Below are 23644 nucleotides of genomic sequence, written 5' to 3' on the forward strand. Positions count from 1 at the left end.
CAGTCTCTTAATCCAGGTCATTGATGAACAGGTTGAACAGGACTGGACCTAATACTGACCCCTGGGGAACCCTGATAACTACAGGCCTTCAACCAGACTCTGCACCATTGATCACAACTCTCTGAGCTCGTCATCCAGCCAGTTCATAATGTATCTCACCATGAATTCATCCAGCCTGCACTTTGTGAATTTGGCTATGGGGATATTGTGAGAGACAGTGTCAAAAGTCTTGCTGAATTCAAGGTAGACGACATCCACTCATGTTCTTCCCTCATCTACCTAGCCAGTCATGCCATTGTAGAAGGCTATCAAGTTGGTCAAACATGATTTTCCCTTGGTGAACACATGCTGACTACTCCTGATAACCTCATTTTCCTCCATGTGTTTGAAGATGGCATCCAGAATAAGTTGTTCTATCACCTTTCAAACATGGTGGAGAGAGGCTTAGCAATAGCATCTGCCAACTCTCTCAGCACTCATGGGTGCACCCCATTGGGGCCCATGGGTTTGTGGATGTCCAGTTTGTGTAAATGATCTCTAACCTGATTCTCCTCAACGAAGGGAAAGTCTTTCTTTTGCCATACTTTCTCTCCTATCTCTAGGGTCTGGGATTCCTGAGGGCTAGTTTTAGCAGTAAAGGCGACAGCGAAGAAGGCATTCAGTAACTCGGCCTTCTTTGTATCATTTGTCATCAGGGCACCCTCCTCATTCAACAGAGGACTCTAGATGCATATCACTATATTACTGTCTCTCAATATAATAAGTATAATATAATATAATATTTATATTATATATTTGTCATTCTCCATGGTACTTTTTTTAGTAAACTGGCTTCTATGGAGAGTTAACCTGTACCTCTGGATGGTGCTACTGATGAAGAGAACTACAGTCTAAAAAATAGAGGTGTCCAATTGAGTATAAAGGCAATGAAGATAAAAAGCCATAAGAGACCACAGATGTATAGAACAGAGCAAGGTGCTAGTTTCTACCTGTTTCTTTATGGGTTGCCTTTTTGTGGGGCCATAATTACACACTGATTACATTTAGAAAAAAAAATCTTTGTTGCTCCTCATCCTGAATAGTAATTACTGTGATACTGTGTTTCATTCCCATTCCTTTCTTTTGCTCTTTCTGAATGTTATTGTATCTATTTTAGGTTTTAACATAGCTTTTGGGAAACATAAATTACAATATACTGTTTACATTTTTTACAAGGATGGTCATTTTGTGAATTATGTATCAGCTATTGTAAATTAGTAACTAATTAACTTAGTGTAACTAAGTGCATGTACCCATGAGACTGGAGAATGTTAAAATGAAAGTCTGACTACAGCTTCTCTGAGCTATCTGAGCTAGGCTGTACATGAATTTCTGTCCCTTCAGGTGCCCTCTCTTCAACCAAATTAAAATAGAGAATGTCAGAATTGGTCTACTTTAATGAAGCAATAAGTCTACTGCTACAGAAAATAGTGTAATTTTTTTTAAAAAATAGAATTCTTGTCCTTACCCCTCTGGCATTCTCATACTACATCAGATTTTGAGACAAAATTGGAGGGGCTGTAAATTATCCTTGCTGAATTGACTTCTACTGGAACTGAGCTGGGCCAGGCCAGTAGAAGTCAATGTTGAGAGCTCCGAATGCTTTCTGTTATGAAACAAATCACTCAGAGATCATTAGGATGGCTTAAAAATTAACTTACCAAAGTACATTTGGGCTTTCCTTTCTGTTTTTTAAAACTTTCGTGTCTACCAAGAACACAGTGAGTGAGCTCCCTGCTATTAAAATGTTTGAAAGGGACCAAGGTTCCCACCACCATTTCCCATCAGTAAACTTTTTTTTTGTCCTCTCACTGCCACAGAGCTCCAGCCCTATGTGAATGAGTGAAAAAGTCTTGGTTATACAAATCTCACAATAAGTGATACAGTAGTCACAATAGAAAGCATTCAGTGTGGCAACACTAAATGTATTGTACCCCTGTCTAAGCAACTTGTACTTAAAGATGCAGACATCTTACATGATGAGGTCAAATCCAGTAATATTTTTCATACAAATCCATGTTATTTTCTGTTTGCCTTGAACTGTTCTTAATCACCTCAGGACTTCGAGAGAAATCAAGAAAAGGCCCCACTGTCAGAACCCTTGTTATCCAAACTTGTCTTTTGTGTCTGGAGACAAGGTGAGAGGGAGGTAATTCTTCACCTGGGGAGGCCCCATACCCTCTCCCAAATGAGCTCAATCTAGACTGTTGTGGATTTCCACATGCTCATCTGCATGAGCATGTGTACTTCTATGCATGCATATGTACATACACACTTGAGACTGTTTAGTAACATTGGCTAAGACATTTTTGTCACAGTGGCATCTGGATATTGAATCACAGGATGTTTCAGGTTGGAAGGGACCTCAGAAGGTTTCTAGTCCAACTTCCAGCTCATGAACTTCTGGGTGACTCTGGACTTTATCCACGCAAGTTTTGAAAACCTCCATGGGTTGAGAGAGACTGTTTATCTTCTCTGGGCAGCCTGTTCTACTGCCTGAGCATCCTCATTTGAAAAAAGATTTTGCCACTATAAAACTCGTTTGAAGTTATGCCCGTTATGTCCTGTCCTTGCATCATGCACCATTGTGAAGAGCCTGGCTCTATCTCCCTGTACGCATTGTGGTTTGTTGTCTTGGGACTTGATTCCAAAGCTGCTTCTCAAGGCTGAACAAAACCATCTCCCTCAGTCTTTCTTCACAGGCCATTTGCTCTGGCCTCTGGAACATCTTGGTGGCTCTCTGCTGAACTTGCTCCAGTTTATTGATATATTTCTTATATAGAGAGGCTCAAAACACATTTACACATCTAATGTACTGGTGAAACACTTAAACGATTTTGCGGCTTTTCCCATCAGTTTGTACATTAAAGGCTATGATACAAGTTACAAGAACAAAGAGAACTGAAACAGCTTTGGTAAAATGAGATCAAATTGCGCTTGGAACATGAACTCCACAAGATCGTGTCATTCTGTGGAGAAGTTTTGATTTCTCCAGAAATGTACCTATAATTGTAAAATGTGTTTTAATAAAGTAGATGGGAGCATTTAAATTTTGTTCAAGATCTGGTAAAAATTACTTTTGACTAGCCTTAGGATACTATAATAAGCTTATAATAATAAATGGTTATCACAGGCAGTCTTTTCTTTCAGTGCAAGAATCAGCATACCTAAAAAGTCATGTCCTTTTTTATTTGCTTTCAGAGTGTATGATAACAAACAAGTAGGTGATCACTGTCTCAGTGATCTGTGATATCTACAGACTACTAAAGATGTGCTTTTTTTGGAGGTACGTATTATCAGTAGAAATTACTGATGAAAATACAACTTCAGGCTTAGAATACCATTATAAGATTGTACAGTGAATTGCAAGTCTGAAGACTCACTGTGCTCATAACAATTCATGCTAAGGGCTTTGCTGGCTTAGGTATGTCAAATATGGCGATGTGAGTGCATCCTATCAAGAGAAAGCCTATGCTTTAACAGTACTTTGCATATTTATTACATTATTATTATCAGTGCACTAGCACCTAAAGGAGAAATTTAATTCCTGAGAAAGTGCTTAATCACTAACACTTTTAAGGAAAAGATGAGAATCAGATGTCTATATTTTGTGCTAAACTCAGTGTAAATGTGGTATACTCAGATATATTTGTTTGATTCATCCCCTGCGAGGAATTAAACTTGTTTCTACCGTGAGTTCTAGATGGCCCTTGGCAGAGGGGAAAGGCCTCAAGATGGCTCTGTTTTTAGCTGTGTGAAATAACAGAACTTCAGATACTTTGATAAAGTTTTGAGATTTGAAGTTATTTATGCAGTTAAGGATGTTTTTGACTGCTTTTTAATATTAGATGCCTAAATTGTACTGTAGGGACCTTTATACTTTTCTGGGTGTTATTTGTTGCTTAGTCACAATCATCTTGTTCAGCACTATCTAATTTAGCATGTCTCAGCCAAGATAATTCTCAAATTTGCTGCAAAAGCTTTGACAGCATATCTTCTACCCCCCACCTCCAAAATACCATCTCCAGATGAGTCGCTTCCTCCTTTCCCCTCCACTCTTTGCAGATACTTTTCCTGATTCACACAGAGGGAGCAAGCAGATCAAATTAATTCTCTGCATCTGAAATGGACAGCACTGTCAATGAGGGAGCTTCTCTTCAAGATTGTGATTGCCACTGTTTTGCCCCAGTGAGGATGGGATATGTACAGCTGTAAGGATGTTGCCAATGGAGCATGTACAGTAAACCTGCTAAAGGAGCAAAGACCCTTAATGTCCCTAATTTAGCAATGAAGCCAATCAGTTCTAATTACTATGTGATTAAAGAACTAGCTATTCTAGGATCTGGGAAGGGCAGTGTTTGTGGGCAAACTATCTTTCTGGTTTAGACTGAAATTCCCTTCCAGAAGCCAATTGTCCATGTCCTGTTCATGACATCAAGCAGTCCATTAATTAGCTGCTTATTTCTAATTTATGGTGCTTTTAGATTTTTCAGGTGCTGAAGAAACACCTTTAATTAGAGTAATGGGGAAATTACAGACTTTGACCTATTGAAAAACCTTGTGTTTCAGCCATTTTATATATGGCTTGTAGAACAAAGTGATATTTTGCCATCTCCAGAAAATCACATAGTTTACTTTGATAGTAATACATGATAAAACTATAGTCTAAAGCAATTCAAAGTTATTGAACTCCCATTTTCCATTCTGACCATCAAAAATTACCTTTTGTCTTACAGGAAAGTGAAAAATTGAAACAAAAAAGTATTTAATTTTCTATGACATTTTAGCATTTTTTCCTACTGGTTACATCAGTGAAATCAGCTATTTTTTTTCCTCATCATGCCCTACTTCTTGCAGTGTGATGGGATCATTAAAATGGGACACAGCTGGAAGTGACAGTGAATAAGGCAAAAAGAAAAGTCAAAGCAATATTTTCTTCAGCTTTTAATATTGTAAAAAGTTACTATTGGATCTTTTTATATGCTTAAATTGGTAGTTGTCCTTTTGCTGTGAAAATAATTCTTTCTTTCCCTTCCTTTTCAGTTGCAGTTGAAAAAAATCCTCCCACTGTTTCTTCCTGAAAAAAACACTCTGTTTCCACATATGACTTCTGTCATGACTACTGTCTTGTCTGGGTCCAAAAATCTTCTCTTGGAAATTTGATATTGTGAATACAGACACAGCAGTAACTCATAGTGAAATTATTTTAATATTTATTATTACACTTATTTTTATTTTACATTGATTTTCATTGCATTTGTCTTCAAATCTCTTTTCATAATTGCCTTTTTAGCAGTAGCAGGCAGCCCTGTATATTAATCTAAACATGACATATAGTCTCATAGCTATAGTCCTTGCAACAACCGTAAGAAAACACAACTGAATTTTTTTTCTGCTGCATCTGAGTGTCTATCCCCATAGGAGCTGACTAACCAGTAGATAATATGTAAGATACTGTTTTATACTAGCAATAGGCTTTATCTGAGGGCTGCAAAATTGTCACGCAGTCTTGCAGTAAAATGTGCTTAAAAAGCATGGCTATGATGACAATAATACAGACCACCAGCAATGAGCAAGAAGAGTGGGATGAGCAAGCTGGTGGCTGAGGGAATGTCAGGTCTTGGGTTAAGGATGCAACACCTGGGAGTGAGTGGATGGAGTATGTGGATACAGAGAAGCTAAATAATGGAGCAGAAACTATTCCAGTGGAAATGCTGGACACCACAGGGAGTTTACCCAGGGCATGCATTGTTCGTTGAACTCTGTTTAAATTCAAGATTAGCAAAAGACTCATCTTCCATAATATTAATACTCGTTCTCCAGGAGTTAACTATGTAGTCCTATGTAGTCTCAACTAGTCACACAAGAAAGTCAGTTCAAGAGGGAACTTTAACTTGTTTTTTTAAATGCTTATTTTCAGAAAGGCTGAGTGAGTTATATTCTGAAACTTCCTACCTGTTGTCCTTGGAGACAAAAAAAATAGAGCTTTCTTTAGATTAGACAGTTAACTCTTAGATCACTAGAACTTCATGAGACACATTCTGCCCTAAGCAACTAACTGCAAATAAATACTACAAGCTGATGAAAGCTCCCTTTCAGGAGCAACCAAATTCATTCAATACTTGATGTGAAATCATGATGTCAAAATACTTAGTCTAAGTAGGAATTCACAGTACAGTCCAAATCTATATTTAAATTCTCTGCATAAACAAGCTATCAAATATTAATTGCAGAAATGGCCCTGATGGGATGTTGCTGTCCCTTAGCTTGCAGACTTCAAGCCAAGCCAGCGCAGACATTCATCACACATGATCCTCATTTGATGCAGGAGCAGTAATTCAGCCAAACTCTCTGATAATCAGAGAAGGGACTCCTACTTAAAGCTCTTTCAACTGGCTCAGCTGAAGAGGCTTTAAATTCTTACAGAAGGATTAGTAACAAGTAACTACGGATAAAAAAAGGAGCATAATAATATCTGATACTTATGTTTTCTCTGGTAAAAAGCTGACTATGAACCCTTCACAATCTAAATTAGTCCACTTTCATGGAGCTTCTCATCAAACTAAAGGAAGATACTAAAACTTCTAGTCAGTAGTCCCTAATATGACGGTTCAGATGTTGCAATATTTTTGTGGAATCTTGCTCTATCTTAATTCTTTAATCTCCACATAGACTCATGTCAAAGAGTGGCCACAAATACTTAAGAAAGTGATATGCTTGGATACCTCTGTCTGTTTATATTTCCAACAAATGCTTTGAAATTGCAAGAAACACCTTTCTTAAGCTGGTTCTTAATGAAGTTTGTAACTAAAAATAATACTGCTGAGGACAAAAGTCCCTAGAGTTTCTGGTCTGAAGCTTAAAGTTAAAAGATCTCATGCTCAATAAGCAAAGGATTTCTGTACATACTGTTGCTATGCGCTGAAGGTCCTCTGAGATTAAATGCTAACAGACAAAGAATAAATTCAGTTGTTTGTACTGAATCTTTTCTCTTGCTGATAGCCATTGCTATAGGCTGTGCAGTTATACGCTGAAGTCTGCATTAGAAGTGCTTGCAGCCTGTGGGGTTTGAGGGCAATATCAGCTATTTCCACCTATGTGCTTGGACTAGTACACTAGCAATTTCTTCCCATACTTCGAAATACCCATGGGTAATCTGTAGGTGTATGCATACTCACCTTGAGATCTGAAAAGATGCCCCTTCTTGTTTGTTTGATTTAATCTTGAGAAATTCAGCAAAATATTCAATTTTCTGTTCATACTAACACCTACCTCACCTACCTACATACTGTTGCTATACTGAGAGATTAAGAAAAGTAGTATTTCTCCAAAATTGTGTGTTCTTGCTTATCATACATAAGTATGCTAGGCTACTGGGGTGCAGGACTGAATTCCCTGACATGTTTTTGGATCCCAGCTATGAAATGAACAAGATACACAGCAGTGGAAAATTTTCATAGACTTTATAGCAGCTGAAGTGGGATGGGGATTGAAAAATGCTTCCCCATTATTGCATTATTTTATCTGCTGTTATTAATAAAAGCATTTATATTTGCAGGTACAGAATTAAAGGTAGAATCAAAAAGGTTGAGCTAACTTTGAGAGTTAAATTTTGAACATTTAAAATGTTTTTGATTAAGTCATCCTTAAATCTGTGTTAGCAAATAATAAGCAATTTTTCTCCGTCATCTTCATGTTATTTTGTTTAGAAAGCCCAAATAAAACTTTTGACATGATTTAATTAAGACAAACACATCTCTTTTTGTAACATATTTGAAACTTCTTTTCCTGATTTTTTTATTTTTGTCAAAAATCAGTAAAATAACATTCCTCATTCACAAATCAAATTGACAACTTTAAAGGTTGAAATTTCCTATTTTTGTAGAATTTAAGGAAGAATAAAGAATGGTAAAACTCATGGATTTACATTCAAAACTGAATTTTATTTTTTATTATATACCAATAGATGTAAAAGAAAATCTTAAATCTGACAAATATAGGAAGTGAACTTCTGCATTAGAGTTTTATTTTTATGAGTAAAGCAAGATATAAATGACTAAAGGGTTAAAAAAATGAAATACTGTAGTAAGAAGCAAATCAACTACATTACGTTAATAAGTATTAAAACTAGAAATATAGAGGAAAGAAAGAGGCACTACTAACTCTAAATTATATATGGTAGAAAATTTGCAGAACTATAAGACTCAGGCAAAACTGAGATGTCAATCTCTGGCTCGAGTGCCTTTTCTAAAACAAAAATAAAACAAGCAAGAGGAGACTTGAGTGATATTTAAATGACTAGGTAAATATTTAGGAAACCTGCAAAATGCATGGAATGAATTATAAAGAAAACTTTGGAAAATTTGACAGTAGTTTGCCCTCTGACATAAAACCTGGAGAAAATCTGACAAAATCTGTCATTATATCAAATTTATTAATTGCTGTGGATCCTTGCTTAGTACTTAGATCCTAAATAGTCTCTTCCCCTTTTATCTAAACTTCTACAGTGTCTTCCTCTTCTTTTCTACAGGTATTTCTGGAGTTGATATGTGCTCTCGAGTTGTCAGATGTATTGCAGCTAGAAAGTGAACCAGTATAGGTGAATGAGTCTCTGCCAGAGCACCATTTTTAAGAGGGCAAGAGTCCTCTTGCAGTAACATTGGTAATAATCTGCCTGCAGTTTTAAAGCTGCAGCCTGTTGATAGCAAGGTCATATAACTTTTTAAAATGTTATACCCAGCTTTGAGTTTCGTCCACACTAAATAATAAATATTCCTACATGGGCAGTATCTTGAGACTGACTAGTGAAAGAAATATTGCTTATCACACTGTATTTTTAATACAACTTTTCTTTTATAGTCATAGTGTGCTTCTTAGTGTGGTTGGCAAAAACAATACCCAGTGGTGTCTCCTTGTTATCTGAATGAAGTTATTACTGTTTAGACTAACATATACATCACAGCAAATCTTGAATCAGCAACGTGGTATTAACATTTTACACAATACTGCTGCTGTTAGTTGTCGTAGACGCAGGTTTTAAATGCTTGAGAGTTCTGAATGTCTGTGTTCTCCAACTCTATACACTGTTTCAAGAGATATAATTAGGCAATATGAAGGCATTAACTAGAAAAGGGAACATTTTTTCACTCTAATAACATTCAAACTGTTGTTAGAGGCTCTCTCAAAGCACAGAAATGAGGGAAAAAATAATCTACTAGCAATGCAACTTCAGTTTGTTTTTCTAAGTGAGAACATTCTAGTAAATGTCACATATAGTAGCAGGAACAAAAAACCCCAGTATCACTAGAATAAAGGTTTAATTCCAATTTGATATATGCTATTGTGCATTTGTTCGAAGTGTTTTGTTGAAACAAATTTCCGATTTACTGTGAAGGTCAGGAAAAATGTTATGGTATTTCCGATGAAAAATGTTTGTGGGCATGGACAGAATTTTTAAGGTACGTCATTTAAAGAACCAGACAAACAAAAAAGGTAATTTCTCATTTATGGTGATGTTGAAACATATTCACTTACAGGAAATGGTCATTTTACTGTCTTAAAATCTCCATATTATTCTAGGCATAGAAAAACTGTTTATTTCTCAGACTTTTGCTAACTGGTTTTGCTGTCTTACTTTTTGTTTTGGTGTTTGTTTTTTGTTTGTTTGTTTGTTTGTTTTTTGTTTTTGTTTTTGTGTTTTGTTTTTTTGGGGGGGAAGCTGGCCTAAAGAGACATAATCCCAGAAAAATTATGTCAAATGACAGGTCATTAAACCACAAAACCACGTTTGTCACTTGTTGGAAAAGAGCAGTCAAATTGCTTCATTTCACTACCATTTCTTCTACATTCTCTATTTTCTTTTTGGAATGGCTGAGAAAATTGATATAATCCTTCACTTCCTCTCTGAATTGCTTCCTAAACTGACACCATTCTATTACAGAGGAGCCACAGGTTCTGTGATGCTCTCTGCAAACTAACTCATGCACAAAACAAGCACCACAGTTACTATGCAGCTATTATTATAGCAAACTCCACTCCCCCACTATAAAAATATATCATCCCCTTAAGTTTAGTAAAAGAAGACTATGATCTTTACTACATTATTTGCTCAAAGCAGACTCTATAATGTGTGAGGAAAACAGCTGAATAATCGGGAAGACCTCAATGGGAGCAACATATGCTCCTGGTGCTTCCTGCTGAGCCTGCTGAAATAGCTTACAGTTACAAACTCCAACTTTCTGTGGAAAAAGTGTTACTGCAAAGATGGCAAGTTCTATCCTGTTCTAACAAATAGAGGACTGTCATGCTTAAGCTGAAGAGTAGTGGGAGCCTACTTACAAATTATTGTGATTCAGTTGTGATTGTGACTGGCGTGCACAGAAAGATCAATCTCAGCACAGAAATATTTATCTTTGATTTTGTTTGCTTCCAAGTGCAGCTTAAGTAAAACTGTTTTATGAGCCAAGTAATGGGGAAAAATAATTTAGCTGTGAGTAAAGAATGTGAATTTTAATAGTGAACTGAAAAAATGTTGCTAGATATTGAAGACCCAGGACTGTCAAAACAGGACTTTGGGAAAAAAAACAAGACTTGCACGGATGCACCAACTGGCTTTAAGCAGTACTTATACACAAGCACATATAATGAGAGCAGGTAAAAGGAAACTAATAGAATAAAAGCTATTAATGAGCAACCATTTTGCCTGTTATAATTTTCACAAATATATTTCTTGTAATTTTTCTCCCTCCCCTCCCCTCCCTGCCATTACTTGCCCTCCTATTGTTAGGCAGAATGTTTTCTCCCCTTATTTAAAGCACAGTCAATAAAATTGCTAATTTGACACTCAACAAATGCGAGAGGGTACAAAGAGACAGAAAAGTGGCAGGAAATGTGGAAAGGAGGGAGGAATACAAGCTCTTGCAAAAGGTCTTTCCTTGACAGTGACAAATCCACATTTAGGAGATTTCTGGCCCTCCTGCAGTAGAACTCATGCCGCTACTAAGCCAATTGTTCACATTGCTGTTTCTCAAATGAAGGACAAGACATGCAAGTCTTGAGTTTTTCTGTAAGCTTTTCTTTTTGCCTGATAAATAGTGATTTTGACCAAAATTACCAACCATAAGATACATATATCAAGTGATAGCAAACATAGAAATAAGTGACATAAATTAGCATAAATGGAATCTATAGTTGGTAGTTGAGTGTTTCAGGCAGACACAGAATGTTAGTCCATTGATAGACTGTGGTGGGTTGACCCTGCCTGCATGCCAGGTGCCCACCAAAGCCACTCTATCACTCCCCTCCTCAACTGGAAAGGAAACAGAGAATATAATGAGAGGCTCATGGATTGAGATAAGGGCAGGGTGATCACTCAGCAAGTACCACCATAGGAAAAGCAGACTGAACTCAGGGAAATTAATTTAATTTATTACCAATCAAATCAGAGTAGGATAATGAGAAATTAACCGCAAATCTTAAAACACCTCCCCCTCGCTTCCCTTCTTCCTATGCTAAACTCGTGATTTCTCTGCCTCTACCTCTTGAGCAGCGCAAGGGGATGGGGAATAGGGGTTGTGGTCTGTTCATCACATGTGGTCTGTGCCACTCCTTCCTCCTCAGAGGGAGGAATTCTCACACTCTTCCCTTCCTCCAGTGTGGCGTCCATCCCATGGGAGACAGTCCTCCACAAACTTCTCCAACATGAGATCTTTCCATGGGCTGCAGATCTTCATGGGGTACATAAACCTGAGTTTATGATAATTATTCTGTCAAAATTAGGATCCTATTCCCAGGCACACTTCATCCCCATACCAGATATCTCTGTTCCTCTAAACTATGGACTTCTGTCTCCCAACGCTGTCCAGTGCCCAAACTTTCTCAAACCTCACACCCTCACATGATTGTTCCAATATGAAGCTCTAATCAACTGTTGTATACAAGGTCTTTGACTTCAGCCTTTGGTCTTCAAGATTTTAACTAGATAAATGGTTTGGATTCTTGAAACTATAGAAATAATCAGTGTAGGCTGCACTTTTACATAAATTGCTTTCAATAATACTAAATGGAAACAGAAAGATTTGTGAGAAAACAGGAATGGAATTGCTCAGAAATGTGAGGTGAACATGCAATTTCCAGCAACAGGTCAGTTAAATAAAGAAATATTTGTTTCCCTGTATCACAAGTTGGAAAACAGGTATATCCATTTGCCTTATTTGGAGTTTTTTGAATTCTTAAGAGAATAATATCTAGGAACTTTGCTATGAAGCTCTCCCATTGCCATGGACTTACATGTGCACAGAAGTTAGTTCTACTTATACTTTAAGATCATCATTAAGAATGTGATTTCTAAAACTTAGATGAATTACGTAACATTTATCACCTAGCAGATTAGTCTCCTGTTAGTGAGATCAGCAGTTTATGTTTTGATTGTTTAAGGTAGTTGTTTGTATCCCGCAGTTGGTATCATCATCCATGTATGAATTAATTATCTTAGCCATATTATTCTACAGGAATCTTTATTTACTTGCTGTATGCTGTTACTAAGTTTTTAACTAATATACATTTTAATTTATTGTTGTAAAGACCTAATTTATCTTGATTATATTTCCTGAAATGTCTTGATTCCCATTTCTCACCTGAGGAACTGACAATGTCACCTGCTTCATCTTCCCTCCCAGACCAGTAGTCCCAGCCACATCCCCTTATTCACCTAACCTACGTCTCAGCTTCCTACTGTTTTTCTCCTTATCTTTTCTGAGGCATAGCTGAGCAGGATACACAGTTATTCCTGCAGCATAGGAACTGCAGAAACAAAGGAAGAAATGGTGAGAAGGTATGGAGATAATAAATCCTGCAACACTCACACTTGTCACTCTTGCTCAGGAAATGCAAGAGTAGTTGTAGCAACACTTCCACATGTACAGCTCTTAAAGGATCATTTCTGTGCTCACTCTAGGGTTCCCAAAAGAGATTTCAAATGGAAGAAGTCAGGAGCAGTTGGCAGTTCTTCTGGGCTACTGTTACACCTCTCCTAGCTCTTCTCTAGCCCTAGATGATAAAATTAATGCATGTGTCTATGTATTTTCTCCACTGGTCAGGGAAAGACTTGACATCTTGCTGAAATTTCCCACAAGCTTGCAGTTCTCAATAGCTGGATTGGAAGACCTGCTGGAAAGCACCATGATACATTTCTCTGGGTTTCCTTTATGTGGACATCAGAATAGGGAGGGACAGTGTGAGCCCAGTTCTTTGTCTCAGTTCTTTGACATGCTGCCAGACCATGGGGGTATTAAATGCCCAGATTCAAGAACTGGGAATATCTCTTTTTTTTTTTTTTTTTTTTTTTTTGATAAAGACACAGACTAAGCAATTTTTCCAGAGGAAAAACTGTAGTTTAAGAAATTAAGAAATTGAAGTGGTCATTAAGAAAGCATTAAAATGTTTCTATTATAAGATAAAAAAAAATTTAATCTTTCAAGTCACCACTGTGTGCAGAAACATGACTTTTAGAGCTCAGGTTCAAGCTATAAATGAAACTGTTATTACTTGATATACAAGTCTGAAGAAAAATTATAATAATGTCTTCCAAATGTGTGATATTATCTCTGTAGTAGCTGACCGTATTTATGGCTTAGGCAATATGCATTATTTTACTGCTATACATTAACATTTATTTATGGCAGTGTAATGTAATTTAAGTTGATGAGTTCTTGTCGTCTTTATAAAGTATTGTTTTATATATTTGTGAGTTCTAGAAAGTGAAGATGAAAAAAACCCTCAAGACTACATAGTCCTTTTTATTTATTTATTTCGTTATTGATTTTTAGTTATGCAAATCACAGAGACTTTTCTATTGCTTCTCTATTGCCTTATCACCTTCTCGGTTTGTCAGGTTTAAAACTGATACTTCTATGGTGTTCATCACTCTTTTGTATGTAAGGAAACATATTCAGTCCTAGTATTTTTTTCTCTGTAATTTATAAGATAAATTAGTTTATGAACATATATCTGTGACAGGTAAAGGTAAAATGTTATGCTGTGGAAAAAATTTATGCAAATCCAAGGTGTGTTTAAACTTTATTATAATAAAGAGGAGAGTGATACTGATTTTTTTCCCTTTAAAAACCTGTTCCACTTAGTACAATGCAGTTGCATAAGTGTTTGCAACTTAGTATTTCCTACAGAAAATTGTTCTCTGTCTTTCACCAGATGCCCTCCCTTCAACATACACATCTATCCATCTGATATGTGAGCAAAATTATATTTAGCTTGACAATTAACTTGGATTTATCTCCTTCAAACTCCTCCTGTCCTGCCCATCCTGTTGAAAGGATGAGGAAACTCTGGGGAGCACATACAGGTTATTGGGTGCTGTGTGCCTGCAGCAGTTCTGTGAACCCTGTCCTTCACTTGTTGTCTAGCAGTCTTAACAAGGAAGGAACAATCAAGGTAGGGATCCTGAGCTCTACCCATCACTTACTGTTGGAAGCTACTTCCCATGTGAAATAAGTTAATAAAGTTGCAGTATAATTAAGCCATATTTCATATTTTATTTTATCTCTTGGCAAAGCATTGCAACTAATTGTGTAGTTTTTAGACTGTGAAAACTTTCTATGTTTGTTTACTTGCAATAGAGTCACACTATTTTGTGGTTATTTGCCAGTCATTATATAGTGTGTCTTGAAAAGTGTCTAAGAAGTTACTTGGTAACAAATTGCAGAAATGGATTATATTCTTACCTCTCCAAATGTTTAACATGTGTCCAAGAGGCAGCGATTTTTTTTTTTTTTTTAACCATTTCCTTTGGAGAAATAAAAGTACGTCATGATTTTTTGAAGCTGTCTATCGCTCCCAGTGCTCAGGGATGTTTAAAGAACAAAACACAACTGATTGTCAGATTACAAATTGATTCATATGTTATCATTGTAATGTGAGACAGTGAAACTGAAGTGCAGCAGGCAAACAGAAGAACAGCTTCTGAGAAGACTCCCTGGCTTTTCTTTTCATGTCATATGGACTTGCATTCATTGTTTAAAGAAAGATCTTGCATACAGTATTTTTTCACACATAAACAATGAGCTTTTAAAAATTTGGATACAACAAAATTGATATCTTGAACTGATAAAACCCCATGTTTAGATAAGAAACAAAAAAGAAACAAACCAAAAAAAAACCTCCCAAAATATAGAATGTCAAAATAAAAAAAATAGTACATAAACTTTTGTTTAACTTCTAAATAGTCTTAAATAATGTGAATAGCTTATTTTCAAACTGATTGAGTTGTTAATCTGTTCAATAACCTAGATATTTAATTTTGTGTTCACTGAGTCAATTGGAACTTTACTGTATATTTCAGCAAGGCAGAATTCATCTTGAGATCTGCAGACCCTTCTTTTCCTTTCTAAATCAATTGAAATTAGTAGATGAATTCCTTCTATACAGGACATTGATTTTCGTGTTGGTTATCTACTTAAAACATGATTTTCCTGAAATGTGTTTTCTATCTTCTCCACTCAGTACTATAACCTATGAACGTAAAAGGTTCTCTGGATTTGAACATAGATGATTAATGCGTGCAATTCCCATAGGATCAAAATTTCATAATGTATTGATTTGCTCTGTATTTCCTCTGAAGGAAAAATGTCCCTGTAGGAAATAGAAGACAGTACATGATTCCAAACGTGAAGCATAATTCACTAGTGAATGCAGGAAAAAGTCCCAAAATAAGCACTTTTCAATATGGAGACAGATGGCCACATCACTTGGCAAGCATTCAGCTTTTTTTCCCTGACATGTTTAAATAAACTTTATCAAACAATAGACAGGGATAAAAATCAAGGTAGCCTTAAATTTATCTAAAACAGAATAGCAGGCTGCTGTAGAAGTGTCCTATAAATAACAATAAAGAGGTGTTGAACGAAAGTCAATAATGTGGAGAGTTTTTCTACTGGATTGTAGAAATAAATATATATATTTCTTTTTCTTGTAATGAAATGTTCTGTCCTCTTTCCCAGCTCAGAACTCAGCATATTGTTTATATACCTGGCACAGTGTACAGTGATTAGAGACAAACCCAGATGGCCATATTTTTCCTTGTCTTGTTTATTTAGGTGATGGATAAATGAGTCCCAACTTTACCTATCAATCTGACTGTAATTATTTATGTTCTACTGTGAATTTTTGCATGCAAATACTCATGCATGTACACACAAATACAAACAGAAGTAAACTGACTCTTTCCCTTTCTTCCTCAGGCTTAGAAAGAATTGCAAGAGATTCAGCCTATGAGCAAGAAGGAAAAGTTCAGTTTGTAATTGATGCAGTATATTCCATGGCCTATGCACTGCACAACATGCATAAAGATCTCTGTCCTGGATATATTGGTCTGTGTCCGAGGATGAGCACAATTGATGGTAAAGAGCTACTTACTTATATCCGGGCAGTAAACTTCAATGGTAAGTTACATGTACTCTTTCCACATCTCCACCACCTCCCCTTTATTCTTTCAATGTTTCAGAAGCAACAAGATGTGTTTTCTTCTTTATATAAAGTGCTTTAAGGCACAGTGGAAAACAGGATTAGAAGCAGTTCTCATTTAATCAGAACTGTGAGGTTTTTCCACCTGCTTTGAAACCTCAAGTGTATTTTTTGTCTTAACATTAAGCTGCTCCCAAAAGAGGCAGATGTTAAAATAATCTGTCGATCAAAATATTCTGGTGAAAAGCTGCTATTATAGAAACAAGTTGAGGACTCATGCAGTCCTACTGACAGATTAAAATCCTTTGACAAAGGTTGTTTATGTTTTTGCAAGAGAATGAATTGAAAAAAATACCCTTTTGAAAATGGCCTTCTGAAATCACTGTTAACAATTTCCTTACAAAAGTGAATAGTGAGGATTTGGTTTTCAATTTGCATATTTGAATCTCAATTAAAACACTCACTAGCAGTTCCAACTTCTTTTCCATTTCATTGTTTTTCACTTGGTGATTTAGTGAGCTTCAACAAAACTGCAATATATATTTTTAAACACTAGTACATAATATTCTGTGCAGCTGGGATCTGCCTGCTGGGGAAATGTCATTACAGATGCTTATGCTGTTAACAGTAGAGGCCAATAAAGAACAGGATTAATTTATGAATGTAGAATTAAAAAGGGTAGAATCTACCTGATCATGAAATAAAGTTCCTGAAAATATACATTATTTTGTGAAAGTCAGAATTATTGTAGACTGTATTTACCATTCTTTTACAAAGAAATGGAACAATGTTCTTTGTTGTGTTTTGTTGTTCTTTTATTTTTTTCCCTTTACATGATGGTAACTCACATTCTAGACATGCCCTCTAACTATATAGAGAGAAGCACTGTCTATCACAATTTATTCCAATGACCTCAGCTGCCAGCCTTTTTGAAAAAAGCACAAGGTCATTTTGAATTTAGCTTCTGAGTGGAAGCTTTTTTTTTTGCTTTAGGTAATGTACCAGACCTTCTGGTTGGTATGAATGTTGGCTGTAGTTCACAGTTTTTTCCTCTTCTAAACCTTTTTTATTCCTATGCAATTTTCATGAAAAGGGAATCCCTGTCTACAGGAATATAAAGATAGAAGGAGTTTAAATGATTCTTTAATGATTTTAAAGAAAACCTGGAGCAAAATATCTTGCTGGCAAATGGGAAATGTTGTTATGATGACAAAGGTAGGCGGCATATTGTAAGGTTTGCAGTGATAATTATCTACATTTCCAGTAGATATTCTTCTGGGTCTATGTCATTAAAGCACAAAGAAAGTGATCTATTTTCATTTTGTGAGCATGAAAGTTTAGAGTAAAAAGATACATTTTGTACATACATTTTGTATGAAATCTTTCTCCGCCTGGATTGTTTCATCAATACATGTCATGATTTCTCTGGCTAAGTATTGCAACAAGGGGAGATGAAAGAGTGGGATAAAGTAGTTTGGACACTAATGAAAAAGTATCTGCTTTTGAACAAGTAATTTACTGAAAGTGGCGGGGGGAGAGAAAGAAAAAAAAAGAGAAACATTTCTGTGAGGTTAGCTTTCCATCCCATGGGATATGTTAACTCCTCCCCGTACTCGGCTAGTCCATATTATGCATAGATGTACCAATTTTTCAGGTGCATTATATGCCCAAATATTTCCTTCTTTTTGGATTGTGCATTAGGAGGCATAAGCAGAGTACTGTCTATAACCCTTTGCCTTTTCCTGTTAATCCCAAATTCCTGTTCCTCAGGACAGCACTGCCATAGTATCCAGTTTGGTTTATGTACGTAAATACTTACACAGATTCACAGAATCGCAGAATGTTAGGGATTGGAAGGGACCTCAAAAGATCATCTAGTCCAATCCCCCTTCTGGAGCAGGAACACCCAGATGGGGTTACATGGGAATGTGTCCAGGCGAGTTTTGAATGTCTCCAGAGAGGGAGACTCCACAACCTCCCTGGGCAGCCTGCTCCAGTGTTCTGTTACCCTCACTGAGAAGAAGTTTCTTCTCATATTTAAGTGGAACCACCTATGTTCCACTTTGCGCCTATTACCCCTTGTCTTACCATTGGTTGTCACCGAGAAGAGCCTGGCTCCATCCTCATGACGCTCACCCTTTATATATTTATAACATTAATGAGGTCACCCCTCAGTGTCCTCCAAGCTAAAGAGACCGAGCTCCCTCAGCCTTTCCTCATGAGGGAAATGCTCGTCTCCCTTAATCATCTTTGTGGCTCTATGCTGGACTCTCTCCAGCAGTTCCCTGTCCTTCTGGAACTGAGGGGCCCAGAACTGGACACAATATTCCAGATGTGGTCTCAGCAGGGCAGAGTAGAGGGGAAGGAGAATGCCTCTCAACGTACTAACCACCCCCCTTCTAATAAACCCCAGGATGCCATTGGCCTTCCTGGCCACAATGGCACAGTGCTGGCTCATTGTCATCCTGCTGTCCACCAGGACCCCCAGGTCTCTTTGCCCTACGCTGCTTTCTAATAGGTCATTCCTTAACTTATGCTGGAACCTGGGGATTGCTAGACCTCCTTTGCTGGGACTTGACAGTAGTGCCATCTGTCAACTTTGACGTGCATCCTAGGTTCAGTCATTAATAATGTAGCGTATTAAAAGTGATCTGATGGATGAAAGGAAAACCTGACTTTCACAGCCGTTCAAGGTAGCATTTTTCTCTACTAACAATCACAGGATTGCAGGATTGCTGAAATTGGCAGCGACCTCTGGAGATCACCTACTCCAACACACCGCACAGATCAGGAACAGCCAAATCAAGTTATTTAAGACAATGTCCAGCCAGGTTTTAAATATACAGAAGGATGGAAAATCCAAAATTCTCTCTGAGCAATCAGTTCCAGTATTTGATCACCTTCACAGCAAAAAAAAAAAAGTTTTTTCTTAAGCTTGAAGATTTTTTCCTGTCTTTAAAATTAAGCCTCTGATTTTCAAGACGATAAAAATTTCTAAATCAAGAAATAACTGGCATTTTTAAGATAGGCAGTTTTACTTTTCATTCATTATCAGTTTCCCCACATGATTCTACCTTCATGCATATTAAACCAAATTCTCGCCTCTCTTAATTCAGTATATCCTCCTTAACTAAGGTAGTAATGAGTGGGTGCAAGTCCAATTAATATGCTGTCTCATTCAACTTAGTGGGTCTAACCTCACAAAGTATGACCTGCACTATGGACACCATTCTTCATTATGGAGGGTGTTTGCAAGGGGAAGAAATCACACATATTTCTGTTTATTGGAGTAACTGTTTTGCTTTTGATTGCAAATAATAACTTTGAAATGCATTTATTTTTTTGTTTACTCTGTTTATTTTTATTTACAAATTATGAAGAAGATTTTTTCCCCTGAAGGATTCATCTGTGTAATATTCCATGACACCATCATGACTGAAGGGTGATCATAACCACCAGCACACAGTGTACTGATGTAATTGATATGACATTTGTTTCTGCTTAGATATTCTTCTACTAGTTATATGTTATATGTAGAAAATCTCACAGTTCAGCCTGATTTTGAAGGGGAAATTTAATTGTACATGAGATTTGACTTACTGCTGAGTGTAGTCTTCTGTTTTATTATCACCTGTGTTTTTCTTAAGACAGCTAGCAAAGTGTGGTGTCTGAAAGCAATTGCTTTTCATTTGTAATGGGCAGTTTAATAATTGATTTAATTTCATAGGAAAAGAAACCTCTAACATGCAACTGATACAGCCTATTGCTTCTGTAATCAAAGAATACTTAGACCTTTCAAAAGTTTCATACTCCTACTTATCTTCGGGTTTCCAAGGCAAAACGTGAATTCTGTCACTTTGTGGTGTTCTTATTTTAATAAAGGCACCACATTTGAAAGGTTTTCCCTACCAGTTTTTGTATCCAAACAAAATGAGATATTTACGTGAAACTGATGTTTCATATTTGAAGTTATGTAAAGCAAATAATGTTTCTTTTAATTAGGTTTATAAATGGTGATATGCATATGTTGTGGCATGATTCAATATGTTTTTCCATCACATCATTCTTGTGTTCTCACTCTAGTTAACTCTATTATTCTGTCTACAAAAGAAACAGATGCTTTCTAAGAGGTTTACCCTGGCATGTGCTGAGTGTCTTATAAGTGCTCTGCTGAATTCAATGTAAGTGTTCCTGTGTTCCTCGTTTAGCAGAAACAGGACTTGAACATGCCTTTGTGGTGAATAGAGGTATTTCAAATGTCGTTTTTGTTTGTTTTAGGAAAATATTTGTCTCTGTATTTCCTTCTGGTTAAAGCAAAAAAAAAAAAAAAAAAAGACAAAAGGTTGACAACATGGATATAATGTTATTTCTTGAGTGGTAATAAACCATAAAGTGATAAGACTGATCAGTGTTCCTTCCTCTGTTTTCCCACTACAAAAGTGAAGATCAAAATTTATAGTTAAATTCCAAAGATATTTGTTTATATTGTACATAAAGCATTTGATACAGAAGGAAGTACGCTTTTTCCGTATGTGTAGATTTATAGCTAGCATGAGGTAGCTCTTTTTTTGCCTACCTTTAGTCACATATTGGTATTTATATTTACTCTAATGCACTGTAGTAGTTCCAGGGATAAATACTGAGGAAACATCACAAACTAGAACATAATATAGATATTGCAACATGAGTCTTATCTTAAAGACAAGGGAAGAATTTGACCTATACTCCCATACATGCATACAGACATCTTATTAGCCTTGATAAGCAATGTATCCTGTGAGTGAACCAGGATACTTACTACTTTGACACTTTTTTAGGAGGGTGGGGCTAAGCAAGAAGGGAGCAGAGAATAGGTGGGAGCACTGACTCCCCAACACTGTCAACGCTTAGATAAATGTTATGTCCTTCTGCAGGACGTCACTGCAACATCACTTCTGCCTCCTGGTGAAGAGGAGGCTCTTCTGAGTCTGACTGTGCAACCTTTTCTTTAGTCTTCTCTGGGACAAATCAAGCAACTATGTTGCTTGCTGGGTTTTTGTAACAAATCTACAGTAACACTGGAACAGGTTGCCTGGAAAGGTTTTGGATTCTTTATCCTTGGAGATATTCAAACGTGGCTGCAGATGGGCACCCTGGTCTAGCTGAACCTGCTTTAGGCAAAGGGGTTGGACTAGGTGATCTCCAAAAGTCTCTTACCATCTCAGCCATGCTGTGGTTCTGAGGCCCTAGCTGGACTTGAAAGAAAATACTATCACTTACCCTTGATTTACAATAGCGAATGAACATGTTACCTTTATTCTTCTGGAACTAGTTTCATAGTCTGAGTGGATTAGTAAAATTTGCTGTTATTTAGGTTTCAGATAAGTTAATTAAATGCCTTTGAGAAAATATAAATTTTGGCTACACAGACAGCATGCATGTGGCATTAGCCCCATTAAAAAAAGGCAAACAAACAAACCCCCAAAACAACTAACCAAATACAAAAACAAACAAAAAAACCCCTCCAAAACCCAACCAAATAAAAAAAACCAACACATTCAAAATTTCATCCTGAAAGGGCAGAATGATATCAGAATATGAAACATAAGAACAGAAACTAGCAGACAAACTCAAAATAAGGCATCTACACTTGTAAACTAAAAATTAATGATCACTCTACATTGTGGTTTGGTTTGTTTGTTTGTTTGTTTTGTTTTGTTTTGTTTTTTTCCTGCTAAAGTGGTATCTACAGAGAACAGGGTTTTTGTTTGGTTGGTTTTTTGTTTTTGTTTTCTTTTTAAGAAGAATGGGGTTTCTCATGGAGAATTTTGAAACCTTCAGAGAATCATTATTGTGGAATCAGCGATTTACAAAATTCTTCTCCTGTTATCTTTTGAAGTTGCTAAGACATCAGTCTGTGCAAAACTCTCCTGACTAAATACACAGCTCAGACTGTTTTAAATGTTTTCTTGAAGAAAGCTGACACCTCTCTATTCTTTCACTGAGTACAAAATCTGCATTTTCAAATCATTATTTATCATTAAAACAGAAGCTTTAAAATGGTGCCTTTTGAGACTGATAAGTTTTGACATTTTTTAAGGCGTTAAGCACAATAGAACTAAATGTCCCACTTAAAATGTACTAGAGCTATGCTTCTAGCTCAGATTTTTAAAAATCCAACTCTCAAGTCTACAGCTACCAAGAGAAATAAAAAAAACCCCACCTTTTTGAAATGGTTGAAGTTGGGCATACCTGTGATTTTTAAACTTATGAATTCTTATTGTCAGTTCATAAATTAGAGATTTGTACAGTCAGAAACACTTAACATCAGATGATGCCACTGGTCCCAAATTTTGACAGGGTTAAAAACTACCTCAGTATAATGGGAGATAATACCAGATCAGTAGATCACATAGGGACAAACAAGATTAACAATGAGTTGGGAAGGGCTGAACTCTGCTGACCTTGCTAGGATTCACTGTGGTAGCAAAACTAGTTTCACTAATATGTATTCTGATGAAGAAATTAAGACACTTCTTTCAGCTGCAGAAGTTGGTGTGGAATGGGTAATGTCTGGTGCAGTTTTATAAAGATCTGTGACGTTTATTCTGTCATAATTTAATCACATGACATAATTCAATGTGGTGTTTGTTTGTTTGTTTATCTTGGTGATACAGAGGAATGTTTGAAAACATGGCTAACACTTAAACTAACATAGATTGGAACTCATCAAATCTGAGAATTCAAAAGAGCTCAGTCTTTTCATGTACTTTTGTCGTAGTTTCAAAAATGTCTAATTTGGTCTGTGAATGCACCGGGACTAAGGCAGACCATTTGTAATCCTGATGTCTATTTTCCCATACCTTTATGTTAAATTAAGAAAAGAGTTGCTACCTTTCTTAATTTATTATTGGGGATGAGCAGGGGGTGATTTCAATTAAGTTCTGCTTTGGCATGCTAAGTATTTTAATGGAATTAATCCAGGTAGCTATACAAGAGACCAAAATTACGCAGTGGTCTGAATCACTTTTAATGGATGTAAGTAACACATGGTTATAATGTAAGCACACGCAACAGACAAAGCTTGGAGCTGCTCTGATGCTTAGGTACTTCATAAATCCATGTGATTAAAATCTGAAATTATGAAAAT

At 36.5% G+C, this 23644-nt stretch overlaps 1 protein-coding gene across 1 annotated transcript in view; it reads left to right on the forward strand.

Moving 5' to 3' along the window:
* GRM8 (glutamate metabotropic receptor 8) overlaps nt 1-23644 on the forward strand; it is a gene marked incomplete at its 5' end in the record, with an annotated part of 339943 nt that overhangs the window by 194577 nt on the left and 121722 nt on the right. Inside the window, one exon of the mRNA XM_080342389.1 lies at nt 16293-16493. Coding sequence (XP_080198515.1) covers nt 16293-16493 — 201 coding nt within the window. The remainder of the gene's footprint in view (nt 1-16292; nt 16494-23644) is intronic.

The sequence above is a fragment of the Nesoenas mayeri genome, assembly GCF_963082525.1.
Source record: "Nesoenas mayeri genome assembly, chromosome: 1".
NCBI classification, from domain to species: domain Eukaryota; kingdom Metazoa; phylum Chordata; class Aves; order Columbiformes; family Columbidae; genus Nesoenas; species Nesoenas mayeri.